The sequence below is a fragment of the Festucalex cinctus genome, chromosome 14 (assembly GCF_051991245.1).
Source record: "Festucalex cinctus isolate MCC-2025b chromosome 14, RoL_Fcin_1.0, whole genome shotgun sequence".
Taxonomy (NCBI): Eukaryota; Metazoa; Chordata; class Actinopteri; order Syngnathiformes; family Syngnathidae; genus Festucalex; species Festucalex cinctus.
Window position 1 is genome coordinate 4,933,072 of NC_135424.1, and position 13,984 is coordinate 4,947,055.

The 13,984-nt window shown below is 39.5% G+C and overlaps 1 protein-coding gene across 3 annotated transcripts in view; it reads left to right on the plus strand.

Annotated features, from left to right (window-relative positions):
- Positions 1 to 13,984, plus strand: part of LOC144001330 (VPS10 domain-containing receptor SorCS1-like) — a 120,731-nt gene that overhangs the window by 43,016 nt on the left and 63,731 nt on the right. Inside the window, exon 1 of one of the 3 annotated variants that reach the window (XR_013278450.1) lies at positions 6,742 to 7,413. The exons of 1 other annotated variant lie outside the window; for it this stretch is intronic. Coding sequence is in view for 1 of the 2 variants with exons in the window: in XM_077495550.1 (XP_077351676.1) it covers positions 6,856 to 7,413 (558 nt within the window). In the remaining variant the exon portion in view is untranslated. Of the gene's footprint in view, positions 1 to 6,741; positions 7,414 to 13,984 lie in introns of those variants that run through there. One more of the 3 variants, XM_077495550.1, reaches the window with a different exon arrangement.

A 13,984-nucleotide genomic window follows, 5' to 3' on the forward strand; every position in this document is an offset into this window, starting at 1 on the left:
TTTAGTCATTGGATGTACTGTACATGATTTTGGCATGTTCTACAAACTGCTCTGCTAATTGTAGTGTATTAAGTGGTTGAATGGGACAAAATCAAACATTGTTTTAATGTCCACATTCTATTTCCATAATCATATTGAACATTTTTTTATGTTGTCCACCCTGCCATGATGGAGTAAGTGCCCCTCTAAGAATGTTTTGAGTAACATTATGACCTACATTTTTCTTTTTTCCAATGGAGGTTGAATCAGTGGATAGTTGTGGAATAAATATTCACACTTATATTTCGGAACTTTTATCATACTGTGTGCAGTGGAATGTCTTGTCGTCAAGTGTCCACTCTGGCATAGTGAAATATCGATAATTTTTTGTCATAAATTCATAATATATTTGTTCAACGGTACACAATCAGGGCGGCACGGTGGACATGACATACATACACATACAATTAACATATAGTTGATTAAATTTAGCTGGAAAAAAAAAATGTGTGGGAGCGTCACCAATATGCTTCTTCAACAGCACAACATATTTTTCATATCATAAATGTTTTGGTGAATTAGGACATTCTCAAAAGCACCTTCTGCTGATATCTAATATCACAGTCGAATAATAAACCGCTCCACTAATGACGAAAGACAAACAAAAAGAAGCGTTTGAAAAGACATCCACCCTGGCTGAAGCAATGACTAATACGCTACGGCTCCATTCAATATGTGCCTTTTGTTATGTACGGACACTGCGGGCTGAATGCAAGCCGTCTTTTTTTTTTATTTTTTTAGATGTGTCACAAGGGTGACACAATGCACAGCGAATGACTAATGTCCAAAGTGGGTTTGATCCCTTTTAAGACTCCACACATACACACCAACGCAGCAGAGTAATTAGAACTTCCGCTTCTCCCTTTTACTCCCAATCTTATTTAATCAACAAATACAGAGCAACCTCCATACATGAAACTCTCCTTTGAGTCCTTTGCATACTTTTTGTTTTGTTTTGTGTGTGCCCCCCCCCCCCCCCCCCCCCCCCTTCCATACCGTCTGCTCACAAGTTTGCCATCAGAGAGGCGAGCTGTGGGAGCAGCACGCGGTTTGTATTCAGCGTGTGTGACAAGCGGCAAAGCAGCAATCTTGTCTTTGGAGAGAGACAATGATTCCACAGCTGCCATGTTGTGCACACAAATGTGCTGCAGGCATCAGTCCTGAAATCTGTCACCTTGCGATGGCGACTCGGAAAATGCGAGCGGGATAAAATAAATAATGAAAAAAAGAAAAGAAGAACAGATCCTGCGGTGGCTATTTGATTTTTAATGCACACGACGCGCATCTAAAAGTCTGCTTGCGCTTCTTCATCCTCCCAATGCGACCGCGCGACAGACAGAACGCTAAATCACCACCCAAAGAGGTTGTACCCGCTTGATTACGTATTTAATCATTTGATGTTGTAATGACAAAACTTGCATTCCCTGTGTTGCAGTCATAACTCTGAATAATGCCTGCTTGTGTTATCTTTTCACCCATGAAGCCTTTGGGCCGTCCCTGCAGGATTATGTTGTTTCGTGTCGTTCCAAATTGTGGATATGATGTAGTTAGAATCACTCAGACGTTTTTTGAAAGAAGAAGAAAAAGAAAATCACGAGAATCTTTTAAAGGAAAATTTGTCAGATTGTCCTTATAGAATTCTCAAATTCAAGTCTATTATCAAAATTCTACATATTAAGTACTTAATAATGCATATATATATATGTTAATTTGGGAATAAGTATGGGCCAGTTACTGGTTTGCCGGTTTACCATGGTTTTATGAAGTCAAGGCTTCAATAGTGAGCAGCTGCGCATGGAGGAGGAGGTGGTGAGCAAGATGAAAGAGAGGCAGAAAACATGGATGCCTTATAATAATGATAATTAAAAAAAAAACAACTAGTGCCAGCATGTACCAGTTAGCCCCAAGGACAACATGAGTAGTCCACAGGTCTATTCTAAAAATAGCTCACCAGTGTTGGGACACTGTGACTTCCCAAGAAGAAGAAGAATGTTATCATTTATTTATTTAAACTTAACATGGTACACATTTCTTGATGTATCAAATATTTTATAATTTGTTGAAAAATAAAATGGCGTTCAATGGGGAAAAAAAAAAACCCAAATAGTTCAAAAGAGGACAACTTACAGGTGTAATTTTAATATTGTGATATTTTTCCTCCATCAGAATCTAATATGTGTGGAATTAGCTTTGCTTTTGATGACTTGCAGATTATTGAACATTTTAACGCTCAAAAGCACATTTTGAAAAAAAGAAGCACAGGTACAAAATTATGAATTAAATAAAAAAAATTAATGAATTTATAATAATGACTATATAAGGCTGAACATTGAAACTATATAGAGAACAGAAACTGAAAAGTACATAGAATGTAACTAAATATTATAATTTAACAAAATATTTCAATACTAAAGCTACTAGTAGTTGTATTGCTGTATGCTAATACTCAGCTCAGAAAAATGGAATAGGTGAATGAGCGGGTGCCAAACTGTGAATATGTGTTGGCCCACTGTATTTTTTCTCATACTATTTATTGAAAAAAAAATAAAAAATCGGCAGATTTTTGAGGAGTGGGGAATTTTTGTATGTCATTATATTTGCCTTATGTGGTAATATATAATAATAAAAAATTGGCAAAAAAATGGCTGTTTTTTTTTTTTTTTTGCCAATATTATATCGGTTGGAAGCTAATTATTACCATCATCTAATTATTAGCGGTAGTGTTTTATGTTCAATTGTTCTATATATCCCACTTTGTTTCAGCTGCGGTTATTTTTTAAAGTGCTCTATAAATAAATCAAGTTGAGTGAGTTACGATAGTGAGCCAAATCATCAAAACAGGTCACACGCGGCCAGCACGTGCACAACCATCCATGTCTAAGTCACAACGACAGACAAGACAGAAAGCCATCATGGCCGGCGCAGAGTAAAAAAAAAAAAAACACGTAAAAAGTCATTATTTCCTGCACGCCATCTTCTCCATTTTAATGGGCCGGCTCCGCCCCAGCGCCGCATTACAGTCAAGACTCGAGCTTTTTAGCTTAGTGTTCTCCGTGATTGAAATTCCGAGTCAGCCATCAATCTGCATTATAGACTGGTTTCCCCTTGTCTGGCGCGGGCTAACTGAAACAGATTGAGACAGCTCCTGCTCGCTGCATCGCTAATGGCTGCCAATGAAAGGCATCTCTGTGCCGTTGACCCCCCGAATGCGGATCGGGGATCAGCGACGGCGAGAACGCGCGACTCAATATAAGGAGTCTCTTTCGGTATCGCTCACCAGTCAACAGCATCCTCGATCGACTTCGCGTTTGCCCAGGAATGGAATCTAATCACTCGATGCAAGCGGGCCACACTTCTCCTAATGGTTTACCATTATGTGCTTGGAAGCAAGCCCAAAGTGGAGAAATATGAGCGCGCACGCCCGGTCGGGTATATCGTTTGGCCATAATGGCGTCCCCAATTATCTTCCTTGGTGGTGCCGACGACGGGATGTTTTACACCGCAACGCCGCGGAGAGCTCGCCGAATAAATGAGGCTCACCTCTGACTTCTCGTTATTTTATGCCGGGTAATAACCTGAGTGCAGGGCGCAAAAAACAACAACAAAAACAAGCAGTGCTTTTCAGATGAGGCGTAGAAAAATTCAAAAGTAACAACACGTAATAAAATGTGACCCGATCCATTCGCAGACTCGATCATGCACTCCAAAGCAACAAGATGACACTATAACCGAAAGCAGTGATTCTCAACTGGTGGGTCGGGACCCATTTTGAGCAGGTTGTGGACAGCTAGTAAAAATATATATATATATATATTTATACAGTACATGTATTTGTAGTTGGATTTTTTTTTTTCCCAGGACAAAATAGAATGCAGCTCAGTCTTTTGGCTAACACGCGTCATAGGTGGTATAAAATCTAACATTACCATACATGTATTTTGAAAGGCTGTTTGTACTCGTGACAATAGATGAGAAGGACTGACCTATAGCGTGTAACACTGAAGCTATTTTTCCAATCAGAAGACTGAAGAAAAGCATTTCAGAAAAGGCACAACATCCATCATCAAGTGTGGAATATCCTGAATATCACACTTGAACCCGAAGCCAAAATGATACAAATAAAGTACTCGTGCTCAGTGCTGAAGTGGAAGTACTTAGACCTTATGTGAAAAGACGTAACCTGCTGATTCAAGTAGAAGTACGGATTCGCTTACTTTACTTTAAGGGCAAGTTGAGTGAAAACACTTTAAAATAATATGTTCTATGTGCCCCCACTAGACTAAAAACGGTATTCTGATTAATTTTGCATTTGTTGAATAAGAATTAACTCATTCACTCCCAGTCATTTTCACAGAAGCAATCCCATTAACTCCTGGCTGTTTTACTGGATTTTGACTGATTTTGCAAGGCCAACAAAATATTGTTTTTTTGCTATAAAAAACATGTAACCTACCAAAAGAAAGATTCAAATCTCCGCTTTCAACAGGAAAAAAAAGTATGTTTCTATCTGTTTGCGTTTTTCGGCAATTAGCATTAGAATATAGCTAAGTTTTATCATTATTCACAATAAACGTGATTAATTGAGCTTTTTTTTTCAAAATGGTCTTGGTTGATCTCTTATACTCTGATGCCACCTGTTGGCCGTGTGTAATAACTACTATTTTTACAATCGTTCTTTGCAGTTGAGAGGCTGCATCAAAGCCTTCTATATACTCTAGCAAAACAACCAAAACAAACAAAAAAAATATTTACTTTATTTTCCCTTAAAAGTGAACAAATACAGACTGACGTATAGGCTACTTAAGTGAAATAAGTTAAATGTACAAATGAATTTTATCTGTTATTTATACTCATTTTGGCACGATGAAAAAAAAATTACACAGAAAATAGTTTCCCTCTTTTATTAACTTGCATGATACTGAGAAGAAAAACATTACTAGATGCAACTTTGCTGCAAGCTAATTTCTGACAGGATAGTCGAGACTGAATGGACGAAAGGTCCTGCATGAGCAATTCAAAACTGAAAAAATGCCAAAGTAGCTAATGCTCAAAACTGAAAAAGAAAAAAAAAAAATGTTTTTAATACTCTCAAATAAGGCCATGGATAGGGAATATGTTGCTTCTCCAACTCTCTTGCATCATTTTTAATATTCTCTGGCTCACAATGATCCTCAAAACTGCTTAATGTGATTTCAAACTCATCTAACAACAGTGAATTAAAAAAAACAACCAACTTAGCTCCTCCCCCAACGTTTAATCAAGCTGTACCACTTCAGTATACTTCCCTGACACTATGCACTTTACTACTTTCCTATTTAAACATGACTTTGACATTTTGTGAAAAGTACAAAAAAAAACGCTTCTAGGTGAATTTCTCAGTGAAACTGTCGGATAAGAAAAACTGAGAATAGTTGACGTCGTCAGTGGAGAACTACAAGTATGCGGGGGGGATTACTGTAAATCAGAATTACTGGCTGGCAGATCTTCTTCCTCTGTGCTGTAAGTGTCTAAAAATAACGGTTGTTTTTGTGACCACGGCCTCAAGTCATTACCAGGCTGGCATCATCGACAGTTAATTGATTACTTAAGACCCGCGCTAATGGAAAAGAACCTCAGAGCGTCTTCCATAAAGATGACACCTGAGGGAGGCTCAGTGATATTTCCTCAAACATCTCAAGGGAGGATTGATTGATTATCCATCCATCCATCCATTTTCTTGACCGCTTATTCCTCACAAGGGTCGCGGGGGCTGCTGGCGCCTATCTCAGCTGGCTCTGGGCAGTAGGCGGGGGACACCCTGGACTGGTTGCCAACCGGATTGATTGATTAAAGGTCTTTAATTACTTTGTGTGACGATGATGATGATGTCACACATTATGTCATGCGGGGACGCTTTATGCAGACCCTTTAAGATGATTCTAGAAAATTTAATGAAACCATTTTAAAACCAGTTCTGGGAAGTAACGAAACACAAGTTATTCTGTTAGCTTAATGCTAACACACAATGTAAAACGTCATAGACAGGCTAATGAAAAGTATTGATAGCCGTACCGTTATAAGCCACTACAGCAATGGATATTTGAACACAGTGCATAAAGCACATATTGGAAGACAATATGACATTTTACAGTACTTGTGGAAGTCTTCTTTGTTTTTGAATTCACATTGTTACACTGCCCCCCTGTGGCCAAGTTGCACACACCAGCAGTTGCAATGAATCAATTGTGATGCACAGGCTGTTTAATTCTTTAGATTCTATTTAATTATATTATTATAAATGACTATTATAGTTTCCCTTCCTTTTTTTTTTTTTTTTTTTTGGTGTTTTGAGTCACAAGCGTGGTCTTGCAACAAATTCAATTCATATCTCAAGGCACTGCTGTAGCATTTTATAGGTAATAATATTTTTTCAGTTGCTGTTATTCCGCATCAGCCATGGACAAGCCGAAAATCACAACATATATTTTTCAGTCTATACTTTTTTACTCAAGTAAATAAGTTGAGTTAGTACTTCTACTTTATTTGTGACACAAGCATCTGTACTTCTACTTAAGTACAGCGTGTGAGTATTTTTGCAACCTCTGTTTAATAAAAAAAAATAAAAAAATGAATAAAATAAAAAATAAAATCACCCAGGCTGATGCAAACTCCAGCCTCGAGCTCCTCCTCTCTCTCATCAGGAGGGGAACACTAGCCGCCCGCACCGCCCCTCCGCACATTCACCGGCTCCACTCCACCAGGTGGATGACACACAAACGCACCACTGTCGCCCACCCCCACCCCCCAAAAATGAAGCCTTTCTAACCCCGCTTCAGCATGGAGCCGCGCTACGCTTTTTGCCTTTTGCTCTTTTTCTCCTCCGAGTGGACGCGCGTCTTCTCCTCCTCAACTTGCCTGCCGGACGGAAGGTGCAGCCCCTCGGGTCGTTTGGCGCACATCAGCGCGCCCCCCAGGGAGCCCCTCGCCCAGGATTTGGCGCACTTTGGAGATCTTCCACCCGGTGACTTTGTCGGATATACCGGAGGCGAAGCCAGCTCCGAAGTCGCCGCTGCCGTCGCAGAAAGTTCGGCAAAAGTGGACGACGCATGTTGTCCCCAAGAAGACGCGTCGGACTACCAGGCAAAACTTTCCCTCCCCGACGACCACAACGACAGCGAGGAAAATGCGGATGACGTGGATTCAACCGCGGCGGAGAACCGGAGGAGGAGAAGCGCGAGGGGTGCAGAGACTTGGGCCGATCTGGGAGGCGAGGACGCTCACGAAGCTTCGTACCCCGACCCGGTGGAGGTCCAGCTGGCCAGCTCCACCTTCGCCCTGGCGGGGGACACCGCGCACAACCAGGCGATGGTGCACTGGTCCGGCCAGAACAGCAGCGTGAGTGTCTCCGCGGAATTTACGCACGGACGTGTTTTGACGCAGTGCGCGCGCGAGCACTTTTTTGGTTATCTTGACACTTTTAAATGAAAATGAAGCACGCGTAGTTGTGTTATAGTATGAATTATAGCGCCTGTATGTTTTTCTACCTTTTTGGATTTTCTTCAGTGTTTACCAACCATTCATGAACCAATTAAGAAAACAATCTGACGCATATTGAACGTGAGAAAAAAAACAGTAGGAGAATTGCCATTTAATAGTCATTTTTTTCTGTCTGTCATTATATTTCACTGACAAATAAAATACGTTATTTGCAGTCAGTGTATAATTTTTGGACCGTTTCCCATAACACACCTGAGGAACTCTCCTGCAGGTGCATTGGTTGGGAGTCAATGCATGTGGTACACTGTAACACATTTGTTACAAAAGAACCATTACAAAGACAACCATGCTTTGTTTTATCAGATTAAAGAAAAAAAAAGTTCATTATTGTGGTTGCAGTATCCTATCAAACACAATCAAAATGCCGCAAACGGCTCTTCTGTGCAAACTACAACCACAATGTCCATCAAAAATGAGAGTTCTTGATTGCAGGTGTGCCTAATGTTGTGGGCGGCGAGCGTTAATTCTCCTCAATGAAGTGCCCTTCGACAACTCGGTGACTTCCATTCAGTCCTTGTGATTATGTGCTTTTAATAATTCAACAGGCCACTTGAGAGCGAGCGAAGCGCTCCAGTGATGTTGATGGCACAAAAAGCTGCCGCGTATATCCTCCTGGAGATTTCCGCACCAGCAGAGGGGCTCAGTTCAAATCAATTCTATAGATAAAGGGCTGTGTGTGACGTCCGGGCTCAGCGGAATATGCTGCTGCTTTTTCTTTTTCTGTCTTTCGTAAGGAAAAACCAAGCGGCAGAAACAGGGCAGCAGGTCCCGGTAACCCCCTTAATAGAGTTTTCGTGTCGACCGGTGAAAAGGGCACTAGGTTATCGAGGCCTCTTCAAATATGCATGAATTTGTTTTAAGGCATCTTGCTCGCTTACGACTGACATGGCCTCGCTACATAGGAAAAATGACCAAAATTGAGGCAAGGTAGTATCCTAGACATATTTCAAAGTTAAATACTGTACAATTGAAATGTTTTCAGGTCAATTAGTGGAGCCCAGAATGCAAAGCAAACATGGTGAAGCAGCATTTCACGGTAATGCTGCACTCAAATGGAATAAGCTGCCAAGTGAAGTCCCCAAGTGTAAATGCTTTTAGATAGGGGTTAAAAAGGTTTTTTGTTTTGTTTTTTTAAACCCAGATGCCTATGTTTTTTGTTTTTTTAGTTACTGTGTGTATGAAATGCTTTATATAAATAAATCTGTCTTAGAAAATGTACTCTAGGGTGGTTAAAACAAACAAACAGACAAACAGACAAACAAACAAACAAACAGTTAAAGCCACTGTAAGATTACGAACACCATTTAATTCGGTGATTCTTTCACATACCACTATGGGGGGCGCAGGTAAGCCTACAGCATGGAGTCACCAATGTTCGCCTGTTCGAAAAATAGCTCACTCGTGACGGGACATTGTTTTCTAGGAATGTTGAAGACGTGATGATTTGAAAATGTAAACACAAAGAGATTTTTAGAAAGAGATATATATTGTTGCATATGATATTTAACATAAATTCATATACTTTATTAAAAAAATAAGAATATTAAAGGTAATTTAAGCAAATTTCTTATTTTAAAAGCATGTATCAAACTGGCAGCCCTTCGCATGACCTCTGCACTCGAGAATTACTGATCTAGCTAAATTTGATGTAAGTTTTTTTTCCCCTTAGTGACCCATGCTAACATCTTTAGCAGCAGCTAAGCATTGAAGCTTTAGTACTTTTAGTATAAAAAGCAACATTTACAGTTGTCAGATTTTTTTATTTATTTATTTTTTCTGATTCTTAAAGTTAATACAATGAACCCCAGCTACTGTTTATGGTCAATTTTTAAGTATCATTTTAATGTTTTTTTTTATGTATTTTTTCATTTATTTATAATTTATTTATTTATATTTATTTTACAGTACTTCTGTGAAAAGTGAAAGTCCCAGAGTAATTGCTGGCCCTCCGTCCAAAATGTTTATAAATGCCTTTATATGACTCACAATAGTGGAAAAATACTCCATGAAGCACCTCAACTTAGCGCAACATAGTTCCTTGTCACTAAGATTCCACAAAATGGTGTCAAAGATGTATTAATTTTATTATGTTCAATCACGAATATATGCAGCATATAACTGTAACAGTAATCCTCCCTCCATCGGGTGTTTATTTTGGGAGTAATTTGACTGTCTAACACTAGAAGGCGACAGACTATTTTGTTTGACACTGTAAATTTGAAAGTAGAATCAAGACCGGAAGTATTTCAGCTCACATTAGTTTTTGTGGAATATGATTGAATCTCAAATAATCCTCTTCAGTCCTGCTTTTTATGGCTACAGAAAGGTGATGGCAATTGTAATGTACATCTTTGGGCATGGTTATTGATGTAGTGATGTTGTGAGATAGAACCGCCCCTTTCTAAATGCTGTGCGCATTTTGCGCGAGGGGACACATGGCGTGTCGTTAGATGAAATGTTATAGTGTAGTTGTAGTTTTGGTTTTTGTTGTATGATCGTATGGTTTTATTTTGGCATAGAATCAATGCTAATTTCCGCCAGCTCCTCCATGGAATTTCATGTTATGTTAGTATTAAAATGAACAGTTTACAGCAAACGCGCCTTATCTGTTAATCAGAGGTCCGTGTGAGCGAGAGTCTTCTTTTCATTTCCTTATAGTGATGTTATCCAATTGTCTCTCAAGACCAAATGTTTGAATACAACTCTTGCACTGGATCTCATTAGCGTGCGCAGTATCTGGGGATTGCCGGCTTTGTCGCCGGTGTATATTAAAATGCTATTTGTGTGCGCAAGTGCAATTTTCACCTCGCTGAAGGGATCATCGCTCTTGATTTTTAATTTTCCTCATCATTTCAAGGTAGTGTTGCGTGTGCACATCTTTCCGCTTGCTCGGTCGGAGTACCACGTCCGGTGTTTCCGTTTAGTTGCGCCCGACGTGTTCGTAGTCGCTGCGCTAATCAAACAACATGCTTCAAGGTTTCACAAGCGAGCCCGCAGAACACTGAGAGGACGACTTTGAAGGTTTTCTTTATTCAGAAGTGGAATGTATGTTTAATAGAGGGTGGGGTGAGGCGGGTGGGAGGGGGGGGGGGGGGGTGGTTGGCTCCGCCTTAAGCTTAAATGATTTACCAGCAGCAGCAGTAGCGCGTTTCATTGCTTCTCTTGCCAAAAGGGCGATTCTCATCTATCTCAATATTGAGCTGATCTCAAAAGCTTGTGGCTTCTTTCAAACTTTCATGTCGGCATAGTTTGATGGGTTTATCCATCTTTTAGCTTCCTTATCTTGGGGGTAAAAAAAAAAAAAAAAAAAAATCTCTTTGCATGCCCCGAGCACCCCTGGAGTAACCTTTGGCCAGATTTTAATAAGCTGTCTTCATCTCCCAGCTTTAAACATTCAGGACCAGTTCTGCTCCTCAATTACTGAGCTGAATTTTAAATTCTTCTGTTTTTAACCAATCTTGCCGGCTTCCTTCTCATCACTGCTTGACTTCTTGTTATGTGATGGATGGAGCGTCACAAAGTGTAACACTAACAAGTCTGAGCAGCCTAATCTTTTCTTTTTAGTGCCAACTAGCTGCATTTTAATGCTTTTCAGACCAATTCCCACCAGGAAAGTTTGGTATGATCATCATTTAGTTGCTGTTTCATCATCAAACACTGCAAAATTGCCCAAATAATACAGACTTTTTGCTTTTTAGCACCTACTTTTGGTAACAGGATTTTTACATTGCGTTATGACTCACGATTCTCTCGTGTGAATGCAAAAATTCAGTAGCATCATCGCTCACTTTTCTCAATAAATTGGATGTAGTTTATTGCACCTACAGTGCTCCGAATTATACTTACTCTAATGCACTCCTACGTGGGAAAGGAGAGCCACAGTTGCCGATGCACTTAAAGCCATTCAGTGAACACCAGGAGAAAAGCGCAGTGAAACATAAATAGCATCAGGGGCACACAACTGCAGGAGCTGGTGTCAGCCACAGCTCACACCCAGACCCTCACGCGCAAGCACACCAGGTCACGCCTCGAAAAGGGTGCATGAAAGTACACTTTTTTTTTTTGTATTGAAATGTTTACACTATCTTAACAAAGTATGTTAATATGGGTAAAGCAATATATATATATATATATATCAATATATTTGACAGGCAGGTATGTTTTAACTTATTTGTAAGAAACAGTGTATTTTTTCAGTTGTTACAATTTGCTAATGTAGCTTTTTTTTTTTTTTTTTTTAAGCATTAGGAACACGTATAGCATATCATAAACTCTAGCTAATAATTACCAACATGTGACTTTGTTTTTTGGTTGTGCCAAATTACCAAAACTATATAGCATATATATTTTCTTCTTTTACTTAGGTGTTGACTCAATATTTAATACTCTCTTTTTTGGGGGGGACTTGCACTTGTGTAGAGTTGACTGTGATTTAACTACCTTTTTTTTTTTTCACCTCGTCTGCAATTTGAGTGAAACATGAGTTCAAGATGGCAAGAGTGCAAAATGTTACACTGTTACTTTAAGAGTTGGGGATGGGGGCGTGTCTGTTGCCTTGCTCATTTAAATATACAGTAGTTGCGCGGGGCTTGCGCAGGCACGAATAATACCCATATAATATGTTATGTTTGTGGCATTTCACCTAGGCGTACGTTCGAAGGTACTCCTAGTACCTTCGAACATACTTGTGTTGCGAGTACCTTTGAACGTATTTAAATACATTCAAATGTAGTCGCCAGTCAAAAATGTTTGCTCCACACTGGCAGTTTCACGCAACCTTGCGATAAGCTGTATTCACAAGACATTCTCTTTCATTCAGAGTAGCTCATAGTCTGGTAAGTATATGCATTTTTCTATTTTTTTTATTGTAGTTGTTTAAATGTAGAAGTTCAACATATCAATGCAACGTCAGCCTTTTTAAGAGTCAAACTTTTATTAGGTCTACACATCTCTTACGGACTGAACACCGAAAGACTTCCAAAACACATCATATCTTGACTTTAAATCAGTCAAAGGCCAAATGTTAAGCGATCGATTCACATGGCTCAGCAACAAAGTTAACAGCTACTGTCCAGCGAGGATGAATGATCACTTAAATGGTAGGCGGACGGGGTGTTTCAGAGCGGATGCAAATGTCATGCGGCAGTTTACCTCAATGCTGAACCCTCGGCACGTAGCGAACATTTGACTCTTCCAGAACATACTTGAGAGGATGTCGAAAACCAATCAGCTGGCTTGGGTGATATATGGCAGCGCGTGAACTTTAGTCTTACATCATCTCGGGAAGCCAACTTGGACGGTAATGAGGGCTGACATGGAGGAGAGTGACACTTTGCAAGAGGAGGAAGACCATTCTGCAGCACTGTTTGCAGTAAAGCATTGCGTATTGCTGATGAGACTTCACTATGTTTAAAAGGGAATTCGGAATTTTATTTTGTTACATTATAGGCTGAAACATGAAAGGCCAAAACTACTGTACATGATACTGAATTGTAGCAATATAGCCTAAATTTTCTTTCCTTTAACTTGTTGGAGACCATGCGTTCAAAAAAGTACGTTTATAAGGAACCTCAATCAGACCTACGCTTAGGGATGACGTTAAAATTGATTTATATCAGTATCGGGTGAAGTTAGCTGGCTAGCTGTGCCTGCGCCTCAAAAATGCCACATGCCACATGTTAAACAACGGTTAATGTCGTTAAAAAACAAACAAAAAAAACCTCCCAAACAAGAGGGGATAACACAAACGAGCCCGCCGCCCTAGAAATGTCCAGGAGAAGACCGTTAGCTCATGAGCTAGCTTGTTGCTAGATCCTCTTATCATGGCATTGAAGATGTTTTTTTAGTCACTTTACAGGGACTAAAAAAATAAAAAATAATAATAATACAGATTTGGAATGGAAATTTACTTAAGTAGGCTACATTTAAAAAAGTAAAAACGAATTTCTACTGTCACAACTTGGAAAAAGTTATTTTAAACCAAGAACTTGCTAGCGTTATCTTATAGTTTTAATTTATGCTGTCAAAACAATGTGCTACTTGAGATATGCTGACATTGATAGCTGACTAACAAAAAAAGAAAAAAAAAAAAGAAAAGAAAATTAGTCATTGATAAGAACTGAAGAAATTCACATTACCTGTCTGTGATGTGTATTTTCTAATTAGAGAGAAAAAAAATTAGCGCCAGGAGCTGTTGATTTCAAGTTTAGCACAAGACACAACACATTTGCCTCGAATCGTTCACAATCTGTTGCGTCATCGTCGCGAAAGCTCCCTGGTTTACTTCCCTCTGTGTCTCTCCTGTCTGTAATCTCACTCACTCAATCAATCAAGTTCCCAGTCGCACTTCAGATCTCTCGATTTATATCTTATTTTATATTTGTGTCATCGTCTGCAGAGATTGAAAAAA